Consider the following 19,802-nt stretch of genomic DNA (forward strand, 5'->3'; position numbering starts at 1 on the left):
CAAACCTCTCAAGAGTCACCACCTGCCGTTTGACAATAGTCCATTCACGCCCAGATAGCGGAGATTGCTTTCCACCAGCTCTTGACCCTAGTCTGCTCCTCTTTCTGAGCTAGTTCTTGCGCAGCCCAAACTTCAGCGTCTCCTTCGACTTCGGCCAGATCAGATATGAGATCTACGGCTTCGGGCTTGTACAACCAGGCTTCTTTCCGCCCCAAGGTCAGCTTGTGGCCTAGCCATAGCACCAGAAAAATCGGAATACCGAGATAAGTTGTGAGGAAACCACTCGTGGTAAATCTTCCAGGATAGAACACTGTAAAGCCATTCGCCAACAGCAAGAAAATGAAGAAGAACAAGCAGACCCATGCAGCGTAAGGTTGGAACCGCGAGCGATAGGGGACGGCCACACCCTGAACCTGGCATGCTTTGCGAAAGCGTATGCCAATGATGCAGCAGACGGCCCATGATGTAAAGCCGGCCGTATTCGTTAAGCTGACAAACCAGTTAAAGGCTACGCCAGCGGATGATCCCACACTGAGGTAGGCTAAGAGGCAGAAGCAACTACTGCCTATCACCGCAGGGAGTGGTAGACCGTACTTGGTGCACCTCTGGAAAACCCGTGGTGCATTTCCAGCGATGGCGAGAGAGTAGAGCGCTCGGCTAGACATGTAGAGGAAGGAATTTCCGGACGACCAGGCGCTGATGAGGATCCCGACATTAATGATCGAAGGGAGGCTCGAAATACCCGCATTGCGGATGGCGATGACCCACGGTGAGGCATTTGCGTCACCCTGGCCAGATGTGAGCCCACCAGAGTTCGAGTTGCAAATCACGCCGATCGCAAGGGATCCCAAGAGATAAAAGATGATGAGACGGTAGAAAAAGCGACGGGCTGCGATTGGGAGGTTCTTGCGTGGATTTCGCATCTCACCGGCCGTGAAGACAATCAACTCCGGGCCAAAGTAAAAGGAGAAGCCGGAGAAAACCCAAACGTAGAGAAATGCAGTGAAGCGGCCGCCGGGGCCTTCCAGGATATATGATTTAACTGCTCCGGGGTCATTCCAATATCGAAAGCCTAGCCGGTCATGGGACGGCCCTCCACCGAGCATTAGAATGAATGAAAGGACCAAGAGACCAATAATCATGACGACTTTAGTTCCCGCAAACCAGAATTCTGTTTCCGCAAATATCCCTACTGGGCAAAGATTGAGGCCAACGATGATGACCAGCATGATAGTGATCCAGACTGCGACAGGAACATTGTTGGGCCAATAACCAATGACAATAGTTGCCGCGGTGATTTCGTAGGCAGCAATAATACCAAAGGAGTAGAAGTAGAGCCAGCCCAGGGCGAATCCGAGAGAAGGTGAGACAAAACGAGCACAGAAATACGCCATAGAGCTTCCGGAGATGGGCAAAAATGTACAGACTTCGATGACGGCTGTGACCACACCATAGACTAGGAGTGAGATGATGCAGTATGCAAGGAAGAGAAACGCTGGCCCTCCTATTGCGAGAGCTTGGCCTGAACCGACAAAGAGACCTGTACCGATGGTGCCGCCAATAGCGATCATTTGAGCGTGTCTTGACCTGATATTTCGCTTGGTGCCCGCCTGCTCTAAAGGACGCAGCTGCTGTCCATCCGAGCAGGTTTCGATCCTGTTCAGTTCAGGGTCATGCATCTTGTCGTCGTGGTGCATATTCTTTTGATCGATGGAGGGATCTCCTGTAATAGCCATCGTAGCAGACTTTGTGGGTAGAATTGAAGGGAGAAAGAGAGGAAGGAGGCAGAGGGCTGAGTGGAGAGACATGGCTCCCCACAGGAGTCCTTATATAAACCTTGTGCATTCTTATCAGAAGCGCCAGTCAACGTTACTCGTCGGGGATGAAACAGATAACAGGATATTCGTTTGCGAGCATCGGGTCCCAGAAAAGTCTGGGCTAAGTGGCCACAGGGCAAATGGACCACGGCGGGGGAGGAGGCCCTCGGATACCTACCTAAAGGATATGGCCCATGAAACCTATCATGAACCTTGCTTACCTAGGTTTTAAGTATTTGCCTAGTTTTAGGTCAATGAACTCTGGCCTTGACAAATTGGCTCTCGTCTCGGGTAAGGAGTGTATGACCTGCCTGCCGCGACCTGGGGTTGATATGACGGGGTCACACAGGTAGCCGAGCGGCCAATCATTGGGAGGGGACGAGCGGATATAAAAGCTTGTCTCGATGACTTTCCTCATTCACTTCGCCTCGCTAACATGTCGCTCACCTCCACCTGAGTCTGTACAAGTACTGAGAGACCCGCAGTTCGCAGTGACTTCCCTTTTTCTTCTCTAAGCCTATCTGCTATTTCAATGAGAGCGTGCCACGCCAAGATCTCTCGTAGGTGGTGAGGAGATTGCATTCCCTATTCTCCAAAGAGTAGCCATGGGCCGTGGCGGATCGTCCACAAGCCGGGGGCGATCATTTGGTGGCTGCATTACAGTAGGGGATGCCTACCAGAAACAATAGAGGCAATCTCACTGACAACCACAGTGTCGAAGCCGTCACGTGAAATGCGATGAGACTCGTCCTTCATGCATCAAGTGTAAGAATTTAGGCCTGACCTGTGGAGGCTACCAGAATCAGATCTTCTTCGATTTCGATGGTTCATCTTCATCCGAGGCAGAGACCGGACGCTTTCGCCGGCCACTGTTCACAGAAGCGGAGCGATTGCATATGAGTGAATGGTTGACTTCCAGAGTCCCACCAAAGTTAGCATTCCACTACCTTGATGAGATTGATGAAGAGTGCGAGAAGCTACCAATATCTCAAGACGTTTGTATTGATCGAGGTCCTTTTGGGGTGTTTAGACTGATCAAACGCTCCTCTGACCACTGTACCGAGCCCCATTTGGATCTTGGTGCCCAACAAGATCTGCCACAAAGTCTGGAATTGCCCTTCTATGATGAAACTTTCGCAACGCAGGGCAATGAACAACTATCGCCGACAACTCAGGCACTGATCCATGCTGTATTTGGTGAAGCAGTTCTCACGCCTTCTACTGAGTATTGGGATTTACTGCCCGACACATCTCGTGTCACAGAGATTTGTGATACTCAAAGCATGGATGGGCTACCTGACTTCGCAATTCCTCTTAAATCGGCGGAAACGTATCAGTTTTCCAACTTCGCATACAATCTTCAACCAAAACCCTTCGTGTCGCCAGATCCAAATGCTTCTGTCATGGCAGTATCAAGTGCCGTTCCGGCCAATGCGGTCTTTCTACTCAGCCACTACTCTACGACCGTAATCAATATGCTTACTCCCTTTCGCCATACGAAAACTCCCTGGCATATCCTCTTCATCCCTCATGTCAAAAGTTGCCTGGCTGCTATTGCAATGGGTGAACAGCTAGATCACGCTAGTTATTGTACATTCTACGGTACATTGGCACTCAGTGCCTTCAGTATGAGTGGAATAGCGCGATATGACAGCTGGCTCGAGGAGGGCAAAGTCTATAAGGAACGAGCAAGGCAGCACGTCCGAATGATGCTAAGCACCGCCTACAATATCCCGAAATCTGCTAAATATAAGTGCATTTTAATGGCACTGATCACCATGGTCCAGCTCTCCTTATTCTCTAGGAATAGAGATCAGACTGAGTGTTACTTCCTCGAGGCGGAGAAATTCATCCGCTTACGTGGCCTCCATCGTCGAAAGTCTCGAAAAGTTCGCCTTCTTCATCACTGCTACGTTTTCGAGCGCTTGTTCTATGAGAGCACGTCCGTCGCAAAAGCAAACTCTAACCAACGCACCCATTTGCTCAAGGCCGTAGTGTCAAGCGGCATAGTAGCCTATGGCCAAGACAGCCCGTCCTTCCGGCTGCCTGGCTTTCGCGATCTAGAACAAGAGATGCAAAGGATAAAAGAACAGGAAGAAGGAGAGAATGACTTGCACCTAGAACGGATCGGAGATTTCCCTAAAACTCTGTATCCGGAAGTTTTTGGCGTCCCAGAGCCCTACATGCTGTTATTGTCTCTCGTCATCCGCCTAGCCAGAGAGAAGGACGGTAGTGAAGAGCTTATTACAAAGCCGGCATCCTCACTGAAGGATTTTATGACGCAAGCAAAGGCTGTCGAGCGATCCATTCTACACATGCATCCGGCCACATACGCCGCTGCCATTGCACATAACCTTAAAACCCACGATAATCAGGAAGTAATAGAAAACATGCTCACAGCAATCCAGCATGCTTTGGCCATATACTTCTACCGGAGAGTGTATGATCTAGATTCTGCTCTACTGCAGCAGAGGGTGATGGCCGTTCGAGACTGTCTTCTACGGTGCGAAAATTCTGACCCACATGCAGTGTATGGATCGGCTGGGTTTATTTGGCCGGCCTTCATTGCAGCCTGCGAAGCCGACGATGAAGCGGTCCAGGCTTCGTTCTCCAACATCTTTCGCAAGGTCGCCGAGAGAAGTGGCTTCTCAGCCTTTGCGGATACTCTGACCGATATAAAGCAGATATGGTTGAGGAGGAATACGCAGAGTATTGTTAATGTACCATAACCTAGTATCCTCCCAAAGAAAGCCACTTAGTATTTAATACCCTCTATCTAGAAGTATATCCTCCGTCCACACTTAGCGCGGTGCCTGCGACGAAGGAGCTGCGTCCACCGCACAGAAAGACCACTCCGTCTGCAATTTCCTGGGGTGTGCCCATCCTCTGCATCGGAACAGCGGTGTGCACCCTCTCGTCCATTGCCTTCTTCACCGCGGGATCCTTCGTCGTCATGGGTGTTTCTGTATATCCAGGACAGATGGCATTGATTCTGATACCGTGCTTGGCGTAATCATCGCTCGCGGTCCTCGTGAGACCCAACACGGCATGTTTGCTCGTTGTATACGCCGTCGATAGCTCGATCCCCACCAGACCCTGGATACTCGAGAAATTCACAATCGACCCTCGCTGCAACGGCCGACCGTCGATGCTAGACTTGATTGGCTCCTGTTTCAACATGATTCGAGCCACGGCGCGCAGCACGAAGAAGGTCCCTGTGACGTTGACCTCCATGACCCGCCGCCAATCTTCCGTGCGTGCAAATGCCGCACCGCCGGGGTGCTTCATGGCGATCCCCGCCGCGTTGACGGCATAATCTATGCGACCGAATGCTGTGGCCACTTTGGTGACCGTGTCGTCCATGGTCACCTCGTCGGTGACGCTGAGAGCGAAGACCTCCACTCGGCACCGTTGGCCATTGCGCAAATCCAGGGAATCAATCATGGCTTTGGTCTCTAGCAGTGCAGCTTCGTTCACATCTAATACAGCCACACCCGCAGCGCCGTCGCGGGCGAGGGTCAGCGCGCAGGCTCTTCCGATACCCGATCCTGCACCGGTGACAAGAGCGAAACCAGGGACATCCATTTCTTAGAATCTGGATGATATCAACCGCCACGTGTGATTATTGATTTGGAAGCTCTGGGCTGTCGATTGTCACGGATTTAATCCCTAAAAGGACGCTACTAAGTCCTTTACTTGGTAGGAAGCTAGTACTTCATATGTGTACGAGGTCCCGCCCCACCCCCTCCCCCCCCTTGCTCGGGATAACTTTCTTGTTTATAGACAGCCTGCAGAGTGGCTGGTCCACCAAGCGGAGTACCCCGCCTCATCCAGATTCGATAGTATCTATCCGCTTAGGGATGAATATGGGCTCCTTTATCTGGATTCTTTTCCAAATCATTAGTTTCACTACAATTATCACATTTGTGCATAATAAGATCAATGTCCGTCGGGTCGAACACTCTTTATATTCGAGAGCCAACGAGAAGATCTGAATAGGGTTTCATGTGCCCAGGCAAGCCGTCGTGTCAAATCTGTCCGCACGGCTCAGTATGTCGTCTTTCAATGGCAAAGTGGTAAGTAGAGTCCTAGCGTTTTCGTTAGCACCGAACTCACTATGGCTAGATCGCCATCACAGGGGCAGCCTCAGGTATGGGGCTTGCCACAGCCCAACTCCTCGCATCACGCGGGGCACACATCTCACTGGCCGATCTCAACGAGGATGGCCTTAAGAACGCAATGTCTACGCTTGCAGGCTCTGAAGACAGCGAGCGACATCTCTACACTGTTGTCGATGTGCGGAAAACTGCCTCCGTGGATTCCTGGATCGAAGCAACAGTCCAGAAATTCGGCACTTTGAATGGTGCGGTGAACATGGCGGGCGTGATCGCCAAGGCGACGCCCATTGCGGATGCGAGCGACGAGGATTGGGAGTTCGTAATGGGTGTCAATGCGACGGGAGTGTTTCGGTGTTTGAGAGCCCAGTTGAGGGCGATGAGCGGGAAAGGAGGGAGCATTGTAAGTCGAGGAAGATGTGGATGTTCCGTAGGACGGTATGACTGACCCATCTGACCTCTAGGTATCGGCAGCAAGTACATTCGGCCAAATCGGTGCACCCGGGAACGTAGCATATTGTGCAAGCAAAGCAGCAGTCATTGCAGCAATGCGGACGGCGGCAAAGGAACACCAACATATCAGAGTCAACTGCGTGGCTCCAGGTAAGCCACCCTACCTCACCATGCTACCAGCCACGCGTTTAATGATGTTGATACTTTGATGCGACATCCCTAGGCTCGGTTAATACGCCTTTATCGGCCAGTGAAGATCCAGAGGACGTGAAACGTGGGCTACAAATCACAGCACAGAAGCGAAGAGCAGAGCCGGTTGAGATAGCCAATGTCATTGCGTTCCTGCTAAGTGACGAGGCTTCCTTCGTGACTGGAGCGGTTTATAATGTTGATGGTGGATGGGTGTGTTGAGATGTAAAGGCTAGTTAACAGAAGAAATAATTGCTACGATATATGGCTGTTTGGAAGATGAGTATTTGCGTGTGTGCGTATCGCTATAGGGCTATATGGTTGTACTCTAGATCACTCTTGTTGCCCGTGCTTCTGAGAGTTGACGGGTGCCAGGTGAGTAAGTAAAGCTTTTGACTTTGGGTTAGTGGGATTTCGCGAAAGTCAAGATGGGGACTCTAAGTTCCTTCCAGGGCTTTTTCATCTAGATTAGAAGTATATCCTCTCTCCTCCTCATGCTTCCACATTGTGGTGTCATGGGAGCACAGAGAAGCAATGCGGTCAATTGGGTTCGGCATCAGGCTCGACAAAAGCAAGGTTAACAAGCTCCTACCCAAGCCGTCGTAAAGTAGTTCATGCTTCGTGAGGAGTGTCATTATGGAAGATCAGATGAATTGCTCCCCGTGGCTCTCGGGGCAGTGTTCGAAGTTCCCTCTTACGAGAGTGACGTCGAACAGACAGGAAGAAATTGCGCAAGACTGGTCGATAAGCTGGCCTGAGAATTTGGGTTGGGGCAAATCCAAGAGGATCAATTTCTGATCAAGTTTGCGGTTTGTGCGCGTAATATGAGCAGGTTCCAGTAGTGGGGGATATTGTGGAAGAGAGTATTGACTGTCGCTAAACGGCTGTACGAGTCGGTTTCAAGCCTCCAGAGTCGAGAAGACCTCATTATGGAGATGAATCACCCTTCGCCGATGTTCCTTTTGAAGAAAATTTCCCTGATCGATGCGGATCGCAGGGGCTACGTTCGACTTTCCAGATAAACGTCAACATTCGAAAGGATAGCGCTGGTCAGACCTACACCACTTCCTGTGACATAGTGTCCGAGGTACCCCTGTGAAGGATTCCCTGAAGGAGTTATTCCGGCATGGAATTTCCATGCAGCCCTATTCCTGGCCTCTGCTATATTGGGATATCAGGACTATTAACGTAGTCTCATTGGATGGTCCCAAGGCGTTGTCCAACGTCGTTCGAGCAACAGGTGTACCCACAATTTAAACGAGAATTTAGGGACGGTGACATTCAGATCGAGGCCTGATTATGCCATCTCAGCGAAAGGACTAGCTGGCTCGTCGCTTACCAGGCGGACGGATAGTAAATTCGACAAACAACTTGCTTTAATCCATGACATTGACTCACATGCACTGCTTAGGAGGCAAGCACGAGCAATTGAATGGTCTACCCAGGCTGTCTCAAGAATGTGGGCTCTTGTGGCCGCCATATCATCTATGCATAACATCCCATGCAAGCATTAAGTTAGGCGCGTGCCCAGGATAGGCGATGAATTTCAGAGCCTCGAACTAAATCGTCACCACATTGTAATCTGCAAAACCAGAAAATGCTGATACCGATCATGGATGCGAGCCTGCAATTCCTGGTTTTGACAGGATTTCGTTCAAGCTGACTCACTTTTGTTTCTCGGAGGTCGGGGAACTCAAAATAAGCCGCAGTTGCTTGCGTGTCACTTTTTCTCGATTGACCTTTGGACCCTAAGACTTACCCTACACCACCCCTGCCACAGTTATAAATTGAGGGAGAGTGCCTCGTCCGGGGTTTGTCTCCGCGGAAAGGGCGAAGCGAACGCCTCTAATGGGAGTAGTATTCAGTGAGTTGGCTGATTGACTACCTGGGGGGCCCTCTGGTGCTTTTTTCGGCGGCTGGTTGCAGATGTCATCCCTGCAGCTTGCCCGGGTTCATGGGTCTATACCTGTGGAGTATCGAATGCACTAACTAGTTAGGCTAGAAGCCTCGAGAAAAGGACAACGCACATTCTCGAGCTTATCAAAGACGAGCAAGAAATCGAAATCAGGAAAAGCAACGTTGAATGCATTGGTACTGAGTACACTAGACACTTCCAATTGAACGCGCTATTCTCCTGTATGAGGTGACGCATCAATACTCATAGCCCGCATATACCTACGGGGCCTGGACTGTAAGTGATATAGGTAATATAACCATCATGCTTGAATCCATACCACTTGAATTTTCCCAGTAGAGCGGCCATTCATTTTGTCGGCCGGGCTCTCGGTTTCATATCGCTTGGATTAATGCCACCCATAAACACGCCTAAAGCCAATGCGGATCGGATCCAGGAAATGGGAAAGGTTGACTGGATTCTTCATGCATGTTACCTTGAGTATGCAAGGTGTGTACCGCTTCATTTTGTCAGCTGTGGGTTGGAGGGGGGGGGAGGGGGGAAAATTGTTCTTTTGCGCGCATCGCATTGCATCGCGTTGGAAATTCTCTTCGCTTTACCGTTGAAAGGATTCTTCTTGGTGGGCGTTCGGACTTTGGTAACTTGCAATCATTGTCAGGGAATCTTTCTGTATAGGCTGTCATGGTGTGGAATGGCGCAAACAAAAGAACATCCCATCGATCAATATGGACGTTATGGAATAGATTAGATTCGAATAGTGACCAAACGCATAAAGAATTGGCGTCCAATAGAAATCCGAGTTTCAAGCCACATTATTGTGGCATGCAGCCAAGTACTTTGCAGGTCGAACACTGGACTGTGATGACCTTCATGACAGCCGTAGGAGGTTAAAACCCGTTGGAACCAAGCTCTGGTGACACACAGGGATAAGGAATTAGTAACTCCTGTATGATGATGATCCACAAAGTGTTCAAACTTATATTCTTCCCAACCCCTCGGTTTTGGTATTGTCAAAAGGATTTGGGTAACTCGAATCGTACAAGACCAGAACTGGTAAGGAATTAAACTGGCCCTTGAACTGCAGAGTCGGCGAAGAGATGGAGTGGCTATGAATGTGCATGGCCACCTCATCTCGGGTGGCCTTTGCAGGGCTTAAGATCGCCATTTGGGGTAATTGGGATGGCCGTTATCCACTGTCAGCATTGAAACTTTGAATGTGTTACTGTCTACTCTGTTTGCTGAAAGTGCTTCTTGAATTGCAGAGCGGAAACCTTGTCATGGAGTACATAGTTCCCGAGGTAAGTCATGTTCTCTGCTCCAATCGATGTCCACTCACTGACTAGTTAGCTGGCCTCTTATGCACATGGCCCTGGATCAGGGATGCATCTGGATCCAGTCGACTCGTCATCCATATCGACCCGAAGCCGAGGTGCACCAACGAGATAGTGAAGTCATTACTGTTGTACCCAATGACAATTTGGGGAGGAGATCGAATTGCAGAGATCACAAGATCCATCCCGCCTGGCCAATTAATATCCGTTCTGGAAATGAAATCCTGACCTGAAGTGTGACTGTTTGAAAAGTGCCATGAGCCAGGGACTGTCAATCAAGTCTGGATTTCCTCGTATATAGCCCGCCACCGTCGTATATGTAGCCCGAGAGATATCCAGCTCCCATATCTCAACGTGAGAGGAGACATGCAGTCTCCTAATGGAACATGATACCACAGGAGCATATTTCCATAGATGAAACTTAAGGACGACTGCGGTGCTTGTCGAAATGTCAAGACAGACATCAACCAGGGGGGAAACATAAGTGCAAGGTCATCTCAGGTGGAAAGACCGCTCTGCGTCAGCTTTTCATGTGATCTCACGTCAACCATACAAGAGTCGCGATGACGTCTCCGGGAAGTGAAGGTTCACTTTCCTTACCTGAGGTGCTGAAAACCTTTGGATCGTCGATAGCACGATTCGAACCAACGCTCTGAGATCTGCAACATAAGACTCTCGCACTATTTCGACCTTCACACAAGCACTGGTGTGTCTGTGCAAAGATCAAAGAATGGGTCGGGCAGACCTACTACGCAGACCGGCGGGGAATCAGCCATGGCAATTTTGACCTGCTAATACCCATGGACCTTTTGCGAACGAATCCTGTGTGGGTGCCGGGAGCATCTTGCTTTTGTCCCAGAAGTTTTCTAATGCATGCGAGTTAGGATCTGAGCCCGGCTTTCCGCCAGTGTTTGCGATATATCGTCCATCTGAACAAGGCTATGTGGTACAAAATGGCTTTGATTCTTGGATATCTCCCCTCAGTATAGTGCACAGTACACACGATGCGATGAAGCGAGGCGCCAGTAGCAGCTGAAACTGCCTCTTCTCGGGATTGCCGAGGACAACTGTAGCACATATCGATTCTTGTTTTCCATGATCAGGATTCCAACACCAATTTGAGTCCGGACGATTTCAAACTTCCCATTCGATCTAAGACACTCAACTTTATCAGCCACATGACCATCAGCAATATCGGGGGTTCAGTGTGCTGTACGAGCGCAGGCTGTTGTGGTATCTGTTAAGCGAGAGAAGGGCCATTCGCAATGCACGCCCCAACTTTGTCGCTAGTCTGTGTTTCTCAGATGAATTTGATTGTGGTACTTGTGCATCTAAATCGGTAACCAATTAGAAACTCGAAACTCGATTTTCTTGCTGCACAGTAACTTTGAGTGCATGCGTTGGGATTGACTGTGATAGTCAATCCCGATAGTTGACACGATATCAAAACGGAGCGGTTTACGATGAGAGCATATGACATCTGCGACGTTGTGACCGCCCACGAGCCGTTAGGAGCCACCAATCAGATTTGACGGAGTAGGCCGAAATGAGGGACGATCCGACGCCATAACGAGCTCTTTGTCGATTAATTCTAAGTTACGTTGACCATATGGGAGCGACAGCTGTAATAGGCAGAAATACTCGGCCAGTTGCTGTCGATCTCGAAGAGAGAAGATTGTTGCGCAATCGAGAAACGTGCATATCTGTAACGAAGAGCTATGCCGAGAAGGTGGTATATCTGAGACATTTGGCCCCAATTTTAGCAACCGTTCAACCGAGCACAAACTATCCTTCGCATCCGCATACGCCGGGGATACTTTGGCCTGCTCGACGGTGTTTCGTGAGGTTGATTGTTTGTAATCATAACGAACTGGGTGCAAACGTGATTGAAATCCAAACATAGTCTCGCCAATATCACGCCATTCGGCACCTTGAACTAAAGGTTGCACCTGCCTCAGTTGACGTGAGCGTGGATGGGCCATTGAGATCAGGATCATGTGAGATCTTGAATGGGAATATTCTTGTCCTGGCATGTTACTGCAGACCCTGAACCAAGTTGATCAGGGGAGGCCCATGCATTGCCCGATGCCCGAACAATGATAATCAACTAGTAACATCCAGGTCGTTTTGAAGGAGGAAATGACCGGCAACTGACCGCTTTCGTGTCAGACGCCGGCATTTAAGGCGGACTACACCTTAGTAATTCCACACGGCTCTTAATGCTTATATGCATTGACTTTGGTCGCTCGGATAATAGTCAGCCAGAGTAGTTCTAGGTTGTGTGACGATTTAATGGATTGCTTAAGACTTAGTCAACTGATTTATACTAAGAAGGGATAGCGGTAGTCCTCCATACCTTGCCGGGGATGCAGTTGTGGTGAAGCTACACAGGGCTGTAGGGATGAGTCAGGCTGTAGGTACTTTAGCCGCTGGGCGACTCCTTCTCATCGTTAAACGACCGTTACCGTAGGGAAATGTCACACAGTAATTGGTTCGTTCCTATGTAGTCGCAGTCGAGGCAAGGTTGATGTCGGAGTTTTCACCTGAAAGAGATACGCGAAAAATCCTTGAGTTGAGAAGGTCTGGGCCCGATGGTCTCGTCTGTCGACCAAGGTCTCACAGCAATTCAAGGTTGCGTGGTGACAACCTCATTCATTGTCGCCCTAGAGACTTTGGTAGGATTCTCGGTTGGCTAGCCGATGAATGCTATGATGCGTAGAGCGTACATTGACGAGCAGACAAGAGACTCTGACTGCTGATCAGCAGTTCGCCAGCATTTTCCAAAGAAGGCAAAAATGACGGTCATTGGCGTCTGCTGCACGATCTCGCAAAGTCTATCGGTTCAGTGTAGACCTGGTGGGCCGAGAGGGACCCGCCAAGGCGCAGCATGGAGCATTGACTGATTCACCACTCGAACTCCAGGCTCGTGCACCGGAAGGGCTGGAAATCATCGGCATGAGATTGGCTGGCGTGCTCAGGTGTAATACAACCACCGGGGTGCAGGCTTGGAGCACTGTTTGAAGGACTTTGGATTCGCTCGACTCGGCCATGGTGGCGGTGATCGGCGCATCGAAGAGGCAGGAGACAAAGAGACTGCGACGAGTTAGGGAAGGGACGACTGTAGGCCAGATGCCGTTTTGGGACTCCTCGAGCACCCTATCGTAGAGCTGCGCATCGATGTGTCCTTCATGGTCAGCCCAAGAAAAGCATTCCAAAAAGTCACTTGGCCCATTCGCAAAGCAACATTGCTGGGTTGGGTTGTCGCGGCATGCACTCTGCAGTGATGCTTCATAGGGCACCAGCAGGCTAATGCAGAGTGCCAGCTGCCGAGCTTCAAAGCACCACCCCACTATGCCGCATGGGGGCGTGGCATGACAAAGTTTGGTCCTATTATCTCCAGCAAAGGTTGTTTTGGTATTGTTGGGGGGACGGTCATTACTTCAAATGACAGGGCACGAGGAAGCAAGGTACCGGTGACAGCGTCGGTCACTAATGTACCAAGACTACAGACTGCAGCCTCCTTGGATGGGCCTGGAGACTAAAACAGGCGTTTGAGAAGTCGCCGCAGTGCATGACAGCTCAGAGATTGTACGTACTCCCGTCGTCGGGGCCTCTGTCAAAAGCCAATCTCAAGGCTTGGTCGATGTGAAGAAGCGTCAAATACGCAGCCTCGACCCCAATGAGTATCGCTACTGCGGTGATTGACAAAGAAGTTCGATGAGCTGGCACACAGTATACGAAGCTGGCCCCAAAGTCGCCAGTCGGCTGAACCATCAGGACTTGATCAAGCGGAGCCCTGTCGGTGCACAATGCTCAAGATGGTCAAAACGGTCAAGATGGTCAAAAGTCCTTTCTTGTGCTCCTGTGAACCCCAATCGGGGTGCTTTCTGTATGGCTGGCTGAGGGCGGTGACGCTCTATTCTCCCCAGTCCGATCGGCGTCAACGGCGGTCAAACAAAAAGTGGTGACTTCGTGTGTGTTTGCCAGCTGATACCAGCCCGATAACAGCTGCCCAGTCATATCCCGACCCTGCGGTACAGAACACGGCAGCCCGAGAGCCCGAGAACAGAGTATCGCGCTCACACTAATCAGACAAAGACAGTTTATCTTGTCTTGACCGCGAAGTTTCGTGCGATGGCCGATAGAAAGGCTCATGTCTTTCTCTTTACTCCTCAATTGGAAGAGGGCAACGGTAACGTCGCGAGGATGGAGCCAATCCTAAGTAACGGTGGCTGATATGCTGTGCTTTCAATCAAATTAGCCCACAGCTCATGCGGGTTCTGGGCACAGCAGCTGTCATTATCTCGTGTAACAGTGACCAACGCAAAGGCTCCTTTGGTACCCCGTACAGGGACCAGGGAAGCTCGCAACGGATGGAGAGAGGACCAGGGTGGCAACTAGGCGGGATAGCAGCGATGAATACTACCGTCAGGTTGACGAACTCACAACAAACCCTCTCTTGAGTACATGAAAGTAAGACACGGCAACCTCACGGGTGAGAGGGGTCAAGATTTCAAATGCGAGATCCTTGACGACATGGCGACACTCCGGCTCTATCTTGTCGCTGCCCGTTGAAGCGTAATCTCAAAGCTAAACATTCAACGAAGATGCCGGTCATGACTAGCAGAAAGACCAGGGCTGTGCGCTTGGGAGGGGTGGGTGCAGGGCGGGAGAAGGGTTGTTAGCTTCTGTTGGTGATGGGCTTCCCTTGGCCGTCTATCTGCTCAGGCTTGGATAGCTAATCGTCAATCCCCAGATTCCTAAAGAAAGTTAACTCGAGTTTCTGGGTGGGGGGGACTTATCATTGATTCATTATCTGTTAGTAGTCGGGACAACTGCGGTCGCCGTGCACGCCTATCTCAAGGGTCTAATACGTTGGATGGTAACTTGGTCCCCTCGTTTCCAAATATGAACGTCCAAGCAAGGGAGCTGCGTTTGCACAGTAACAGCAATGGGTGGCCAAGGTGGAGGATACAGCAACTTACGAGTCCTCCGTACAGTAGTGGACAGCATTGGAGAGTAGCACCCCATACCTCGCACCTCGCATCTTGCACCCTGGGAGTGCCAGTGGAGATGGTGGTGCGGCCGAGTCATCCGGTTGAGACCATCAGCCTCATATGTACACACTCGTAGATGATCCCTCATGCATAAGACAAGGCCTGACCAGGCGCACACCACACCACCCACAAGCAACAAGCATCGTATGGGGCAATCAGGGCGTTTCCCGCCATTCTATTTTGAGGCGATGTGCACTCTGCGATATTTCCAGTTCTGGTGATACCGGATCCAAGAATGGCAGCCGTGGCCATGGCATGGATGAAGACTGTTGGGGGGCTCGCTCCGCACTGGCTGGCGTATGCCCGGGCCCTCCCATTTGGTGAACCTCTGCATTTGCTGGCAGATACCCGAAGCACCTAATGGTGCCGGGAGTCTGAAGCCGCCCAGGTTTGTGTTTTGCTGCCATTGTTTAACTATCACTGTTTGTTCCCAAGTCCTCGCTTTTCAGGTCGACGGGCACTGCTGCACCCGAAAAGAAATGACATTCCAGGCATGTCATTTGCCCGCCGGCAGCTGCAATGCGTCCTCCCCGTGCGCCCCTCGGCCCCTCAAGCCCTGGAGTTGCGCACAGGCACGCGTGTTCAAGCCCCTCGGCTTGGGGCCCCCTTTCCACCCGTTCCAGGATCCTGGGCTACAGCCTCCGAGCGTGCATCACCAGCGTCATCACCATTTGAGCGACACTACTCGTAAGTACTGCCGCGGGCGCTCCACCCACAACCCACCATTTATTTTCTCTGCGTCTGGTATCCGGACGCTGTCCTGCGTATTGATTACGGCCAAACGGTACAGCGTCATGACAAACCCTTTCGTCTCAAGGTCGTTGATGCCTGCAGCCCGTCTGCCCTACGAGATGGGTATGGGCTACTGCTCCCCCCCATGTCCACCGTCCACTGTCCCATGTAATAATAATAATGTTCATGCTCCATCGAGCCAGCCGTCGATCTCGACTAGAGCGACCGAGCTGACCCATTTCATCCTCCATCTCCACGCACTTCCTCCCCCAAAACAACTTTTCGCATTCCTGTATATGCTGGCATCCTGTTCTCACTCTGACTCTCGCTCACGTTGCCTTGCCTTGCCTTGCCTTGCCTCGCCCTTTCATACAGCGCTTCCACTCTCGCTACCAAACGAACATCCTCCGTCCACATTCGCTTTCGATCCAGGTCGTCCCGCTATCGCCTCTCCAGATAATGCTAATTTGGCCTGTCCCCGCCGCCTTCAGCCTCCTCCTGCCCTCGCAATTTGTTCCGGATATCCCTCGTCACATTTAACGCCCTCCTTCGCTCGTCTCTTTCCAAGGCTCCCTGGCTTGGGCAAAGGTCCCTACGCCTCACATGTTCTGATTGCTCTCCTTCCTCCTCCCACCCTCCTCCCTCCTCCCAACACCCATCGTTTGTCTAGTCGGCACGGTCGCCATGGACTCGCCCACGGAACGCATGCCCATAGCATGTGTCCATTGCGCAAAAGCAAAAGCAAAATGTGATAAGAAGGTCAGTTTGATCTTGAGAGGACTCCAAGGGAGACATGAGGCCCAGCCGTACGCCTCTTGCCTGCTCGGACGGACCGTTCCCCAAATGGTCTCTGTTGCGTAGAACTCCTGGGCCGCATCTTGTCATTTGTTGGTTTGGATAGCCCGACGCTAATATCAGGAACCACAGGTGCCATGCTCGAGATGTGTGAGCAAACAGATAGTCTGCCAGTCGAGGCCCACACGACGTTCATCCCATAATCCCTCGCGGCGGAATCCTCTACCACGACCGAGTTCAGAACGAACCATCCATGCCTCCTTTCAGGTGTCACAGTTGTCCCAGTTCGCTGCTCCTGCTCCAGGGATGAATGGAATGCCACCTCGTATTTCAACCCAAAGCCATCTCCCCAGCAGTGCTGCTAACACACTCGCAGACACCATGAGTCCTCACACAATCACTCCACATCGACTGAGTCTGCCGGACACTCACCATCCTGTTCCCATTGCACCAGCAATTTATACCCACGAGATGGATTCGAATATGCTCCGGAATGGGTTCACCCAGACCCCGCCTGATATGGCCATTCCGATCACACCCATGATCCCTCACATGTCGCAGATGGACAATTTCATCCACATGCATGCCACCCCCTATGATCACGACCACGACCCTCACTTCCTCGCCCTTAGTAGCGCTCAAACCAGCATGATGGATTTTGACACCGCTAATTTCATGATCGATTTCATAAGTCCTTCAGCCGGCCCAATGCATGGCCCCAATGAGCAGTTCCTGATGAGTGGCAAGCTTGGAATGCAGACACCAGGCCAAATTCCTCCGACAATGTCACTCCAGGACGACTCCAATCCTTTTGGCCTGCGTCTTGATTTGGGGAGTCCGAGACACACAAACTATCGGGTTCCTGCGGGCTTGTCACCCTCGAGCTCCTCCACCGCCAGTGGTGGTCTCCAAGAGCCTGATGCTGTACTCGCTGCCCAGCAATCTTGGCCTTTCTTTCAGTGCAACCGTATCGACAAGTATTCTTTCGCTCCACCAAGGACGGCTGCAATATACCTGGAAGGTTTGGCTCAAACCTTGAGAAACCAAGCTACGTGGACTGCTTGGACCGCACAGCTCGACGAGACCTCACTCGACATCTCGACTGAGAGAAAGATTGCCACCGAGCAATTTCTGGGGTGGTCGCGAGAGAAGCTGTTAGCCATCACTCAAGGTTTCCTCCACAAAGCATTGGATATTCATAAAGCCGATCATGCCAGGGAAGACACGCCCTCGAGTCCCGATTCTAGCAGAGATGCGTTCCTCATGTTACCGCCTCCAGATGTTATGCAGTACTTCCTCCGAAGCTATGTCGTCCGTTATGAGCCTTATTACTCCTCTATCCCGGCTGGGCGCCTGGACCCTAATACTCTGATGCAATCTCACAACAGCAAGGCTGCAAGTTTGTTGATTCTTCTCATGGTAGCTTCGGGTGCCTCGGCCACCGCCACCGTCGAGGGCAGGTATATCACAAGTGGCCTCACGGAAGCTTGCCGGATCTCGCTATTCGATACCATTGAGAAGGATGTACTCCAATCTCGAGAAGTCATAGTTCTCAGATCGGCACTACTGTTCACTTGTCTCGCGGCGTGGTCAGGTGACAAATGGCATATGGATGTAAGCTGACATCTCTCTTCGGCTTACCATGACTGACCGACTCAACAGATGGCCATGGGCCAGCGCGGCATGTACCTAGCTGTAAGTGGCCCACCCTTTATTTGCCTTGGTCATGACTGACCTCGATAGATGCTTGCGCACTCAGGTATGCTTGATTCCACTGAGTCGAGCATTGACATCGAAACGTGCAAACAAGAGCCAGAAAAGGCATGGGAAGACTGGAAGGGGCGCGAAGGCAAACACCGGTAGGATCCACTGCTTATACTAGTTGCGAGCGACGGCTTACCGTGAATATAGGCTGGCTCACTCTTGGGTGATTGTTGATCAAGAGATGAGTCTGTTCTCAGACACAACACCCTTAATGTCTGTAGTTAATCTGTGCGCTCCCATGCCTGACTCGGATGACCTCTGGCATGCAGAGAATGCTGGCCAGTGGCTTGAGCTTTTTCAACAAGCGCACGGTTCCACGTATCAAAGGCAGTGCTCTGTGCGTGACTTCTTTACCAGTTTCATGGAAGGGGACTTGGCGGGGAAGGAGCTGTCACCCACACAACTTCGCCTGCTGTTACACCCCCTCCAGGGCCAAGTGTGTCAGCTTCGGCAGTTAATCTCATGCTTACCTGATGGCGGTAACCATTCAAATGCGTCGCAAGCTGTCTCCAAGTCAGCAACCAAGGCGCGCTTAGACGAACTTTCATCACTCCTCCGTCAATGGTATGCAATCAGCAAGCAGAGTTTTGCCGGAAATACAGGAACCTGCTGGACGACCTGTGCCAACCTTATCATGTATCACCTAATCTCCCTTAATACCATCACCAGTTTCAAGGACATTGAACAGTTTGCGCGACGTGAGGTTGCGTTGGGTCCCTTCCGGTTTGCGTCTTGGCTGCAGATGCGCTGCATCGACCGATCCGAGGAAGCTTTCTTCCACTGTGGTCAGATCCTTCGCCTGATCAGGTCAATGCCGCGCCCAGTGCGACCACCATGGTGGGCTGGAGCTGTCTACCGTGTCGCCCTAACCGGGTGGGCTACGAGTATGGCAGGTGGAAGTGGGCGATTCTCACCCACTCAAGGCCAACCTGAACCGGATAGACCATTTGCTATCGACGGCATGACACCTGAGGCAGAGGCCATTGGTCGATACATGAAATACCAGGAGGGTACACCGATGTTGCAAAGAGCTGATGGTACTTTGGCTTCTGTCGAAGTGCCCAGCAATATCCTGCAACACTGCATCGAGCTTCTGGAAGACGATTCATCGATGCGACTGGCCGATGGAGTCAAACGAAAGCTCCGAATCTTCATGTCGAATTGGAGCGACAATTGACTGCCCCTTCCGTCTCCCAGCTGCACGCCTGCGGGAAGACGACATTTGTAGCCACGGTCAAATGTGGCATAATATGCTGCACTATGATGCGGCCTGGCGTGACGAGACCGCCATGTAAATTTTTCCCCCTTGTGTCTGACGATCACGACGGCATTTTTCGGCGTTTGACAGGGACAGACAACGGTAAGGTGCTCCCTGGGGCACACCATAATTGTTGGCGTGCTAGCAACCGCTGGGATGTGCGCGCGTTGTTGGGTTGGTATAGACCGACGTTGTTAGGTCGAGAATGAAAAGTAGCACTGTCAGGATAGCAAACCAGCCATTGGATTTCCCTGTGGGACTTTTTTCGCGATGTGAATAGGTGGTTTCTTCGTTGACTTGCAAGGTTCATTTCATGTTGAGTAAACCTCGATTCGACTCTGGTCGATGATGTCGCGTCATATCTCGTTCCCGGCGC

At 51.2% G+C, this 19,802-nt stretch overlaps 5 protein-coding genes across 5 annotated transcripts; 3 read left to right on the plus strand and 2 right to left on the minus strand.

Annotated features, from left to right (window-relative positions):
* Positions 1–44: 44 nt before the first annotated feature.
* A1O9_04432 (AAT family amino acid transporter) lies at positions 45–1,736 on the minus strand (the record flags this gene model as incomplete). The annotated part of the gene is made up of 1 exon (XM_013406722.1): positions 45–1,736. One exon carries the CDS (start codon positions 1,734–1,736, stop codon positions 45–47), a length of 1,692 nt encoding a protein of 563 aa, XP_013262176.1.
* Positions 1,737–2,713: 977 nt separating this feature from the next.
* Positions 2,714–4,546, plus strand: A1O9_04433 (uncharacterized protein; the record flags this gene model as incomplete). The annotated part of the gene is made up of 1 exon (XM_013406723.1): positions 2,714–4,546. One exon carries the CDS (start codon positions 2,714–2,716, stop codon positions 4,544–4,546), a length of 1,833 nt encoding a protein of 610 aa, XP_013262177.1.
* Positions 4,547–4,589: 43 nt separating this feature from the next.
* Positions 4,590–5,402, minus strand: A1O9_04434 (uncharacterized protein; the record flags this gene model as incomplete). The annotated part of the gene is made up of 1 exon (XM_013406724.1): positions 4,590–5,402. The coding sequence occupies one exon, from the start codon at positions 5,400–5,402 to the stop codon at positions 4,590–4,592; it is 813 nt and encodes a 270-aa protein (XP_013262178.1).
* A 467-nt stretch (positions 5,403–5,869) lies between these two features.
* Positions 5,870–6,796, plus strand: A1O9_04435 (uncharacterized protein; the record flags this gene model as incomplete). Its single annotated transcript, XM_013406725.1, has 4 exons — positions 5,870–5,893; positions 5,943–6,335; positions 6,397–6,535; positions 6,609–6,796. The coding sequence occupies 4 exons, from the start codon at positions 5,870–5,872 to the stop codon at positions 6,794–6,796; spliced, it is 744 nt and encodes a 247-aa protein (XP_013262179.1).
* Positions 6,797–16,785: 9,989 nt separating this feature from the next.
* On the plus strand, positions 16,786–19,345 carry A1O9_04436 (uncharacterized protein; the record flags this gene model as incomplete). Its single annotated transcript, XM_013406726.1, has 4 exons — positions 16,786–18,018; positions 18,067–18,099; positions 18,148–18,263; positions 18,316–19,345. The coding sequence occupies 4 exons, from the start codon at positions 16,786–16,788 to the stop codon at positions 19,343–19,345; spliced, it is 2,412 nt and encodes an 803-aa protein (XP_013262180.1).
* Between the last annotated feature and the right edge of the window lie 457 nt (positions 19,346–19,802).

Source organism: Exophiala aquamarina, assembly GCF_000709125.1.
Source record: "Exophiala aquamarina CBS 119918 chromosome Unknown aczIA-supercont1.3, whole genome shotgun sequence".
NCBI lineage: Eukaryota > Fungi > Ascomycota > Eurotiomycetes > Chaetothyriales > Herpotrichiellaceae > Exophiala > Exophiala aquamarina.